General features: G+C 48.0%; 1 protein-coding gene across 1 annotated transcript; it reads left to right on the forward strand.

The window, feature by feature from the left end:
• Window positions 1-1,099: 1,099 nt before the first annotated feature.
• On the forward strand, window positions 1,100-2,377 carry LOC131214464 (leucine-rich repeat-containing G-protein coupled receptor 5-like; the record flags this gene model as incomplete). The annotated part of the gene is made up of 1 exon (XM_058208834.1): window positions 1,100-2,377. A coding segment is annotated over exon 1 (1,278 nt), but the record flags the coding sequence as incomplete, so codon positions are not given.
• Window positions 2,378-2,382: the final 5 nt, after the last annotated feature.

Here is a 2,382-nt window from a genome sequence, read left to right on the forward strand (position 1 = left end):
GCTCGATCGGAATGCTCGATCGGAAATGTTAGGAGTTGACCACACGATAGTTTTCCATCATCTGTTTTCCATCGTTTTTGTACTGAATCGTCACTGGTGATGAAAAGGGGAGTTATTACAAGAATCCCAAACACAAAATGCCAAATGGTGAACCTGGTCCTTCGCAACCAAAGCGAAATATTCACTTTGCAACAGTTATGCTGTACATATGGTGGGATATGAAAGGTTTGGTTTACTGTGAGCTTTTAAAACCTAATGAAATTATTAATGGACAACCCTATTGACAACTGTTAAAGCATTTGAAGCAAAGCTTTGGCCATAAAACGACGAGAATGGGAAAAAGACAGAATAATCTGATTTTTCAAAATGGCGAAAATGGCGAACGGGAACTGCTAACCTTCCAGCTGTATTCTCCAAACGTAGCTCTTTCGGAGTATTTCTTCCGCTGCATGAGTAACGATTTGGCAGCACAGCGGGTTACTTATTATGAAAGTATTGAAAAAACGATATCTGAGTGGATCCCTCAAAAAGATAAGAAGTTCTATCGACACGGAATCGAGGAACTACCTAAAAGATGGAAAAAAAATAGTAGCTAACGACGGACAATACTTTCATTTAGCTAGTCATACGTTTTGTTGTTGTAGCTAGCTCACAAATGTCGAATAAAAACGGAAGGAATTAAGTCATACACCTAATAGGATCTGCAGAACCAAACCGCAAATTTGGCAAAGACGGACGGAAACGAAATATCAATTGCCTTATCTCCATCCGAAGTACGTGAGAACACAGAACGTAGCTTCCCAAGATACTGCGAAGTTGCAAAAAGGCCAAGCGGTCAGATGCCGGCCGCAGTCTGAACGCGGAGTTGACAGAGGTTGGTGCCAACCACGTTTCGTCTTCGGCAGGATGGGTTTGGTTCGGCAGGCTGTTTCCATGGTGATTTTGTAAGAATTGTGCGTGCTGTCTGTTGTAATGGAGTGTAATATTGTTGCTACTTCAAAGGTTTGCAGCCACCGGCTTGACGACGTTGGTAGAGTTCCCATGTGAAACGCGGTATGATTCGACCAGCGCCATCTTTCGCAGTGTGGTCATCAAGGAAATGGCGAACTTTTACTTTCACTGTTTCACAAGCAACTATCTCGAGAAAGTAACCTTCCTTAACTCGTCGATGGAGGAGGTTCCGAAAAAGTTGTTCGATACATATGGCAAGCTTAAGAACGTGTCGCTGGTAGACTGCAACATCAAGCACATCGCGCGCTACAGCTTCGATCGGGCCAGTTCGCTGCGAAGACTGGATCTGTCCCAGAACCAAATGAGCGAGCTGAAAAGCTTCGTGTTTGACGGTGCGTCTACCTTAATTACGCTTAACCTCACGCTCAACAAGATCAGTCACATCGAGAGCGCGGCGTTCCACTCGCTAAACGTGCTGCGGCTTCTGTTCTTGGAGCGGAACAAATTGCGAACCTTGAACGCCGAGGTTTTTTCACCTCTGGAGGCCCTGCGAGGTATCTATCTGGACGGCAACGAGCTGGAAGTATTGGACGGTGGCTTGTTTGGCAGTAACTTGAACCTGGAGGTCATTCTGCTGCAGAACAATCGCCTTCGTGTGGTGGACGGTCATGCCTTTACGGTTTCGTCCGGTGCCGCAGTCAGTCGCAGCCTAATTTCGCTGCAAAATAATAGCATCGAGCGGATGAACTTACAGCATGTCAACGCGACGAAGGTGATCCTCAGTGACAACCTGCTGCAGGAGATCTACATTTCGGCGCACATCCATACAGTGCTGGCGAACAACAATCAGATCAGTAACGTTACCAGTGACCGAGTTACCGAGATGAAGCTGCAGGTGTTGGACCTGGGGAACAACTCCATCACCTCGCTGGACAGCGTCGGCAAGCTGAGTTCGCTGTCCACGCTTGACCTATCGTACAACAACCTTGGTGCGTTGCGGTTGGAGAGCTTCGAATTGCTGAAGAAGCTGAAGGAGCTCAGCTTGGAGCGCACGTCGATCTCAAACCTACAGCACGGCACATTCGCCCAGCAGGAGGCCCTCGAGTGGCTCGATCTTTCGTACAACAACCTGAACAACCTCGATATGGACATTCTGACGTCGTCGACACAGCTGCAGACGCTCTACACCGACGGCAACCGGTTGAGGTCGATCCAGCACGACGAGATGAAGAAGAACTTCCCCAAACTGGTCGTGCTCGGCATTACGGATAACCGCTGGAACTGCACCTACCTTACAAAGCTGGTGCGCTATTGCAACAGCAACTCGATCGAGTTGGCCAAACACTCCGGGGCCGTGAGCAACCAGACCAATGTGAAGGGTATCTACTGTTACGACGATAAGAATCCGATTCGGGACTGGAACACGACCGT

This window comes from Anopheles bellator, unplaced genomic scaffold (genome assembly GCF_943735745.2).
Source record: "Anopheles bellator unplaced genomic scaffold, idAnoBellAS_SP24_06.2 scaffold00990_ctg1, whole genome shotgun sequence".
In the NCBI taxonomy this organism is placed as follows: Eukaryota; Metazoa; Arthropoda; class Insecta; order Diptera; family Culicidae; genus Anopheles; species Anopheles bellator.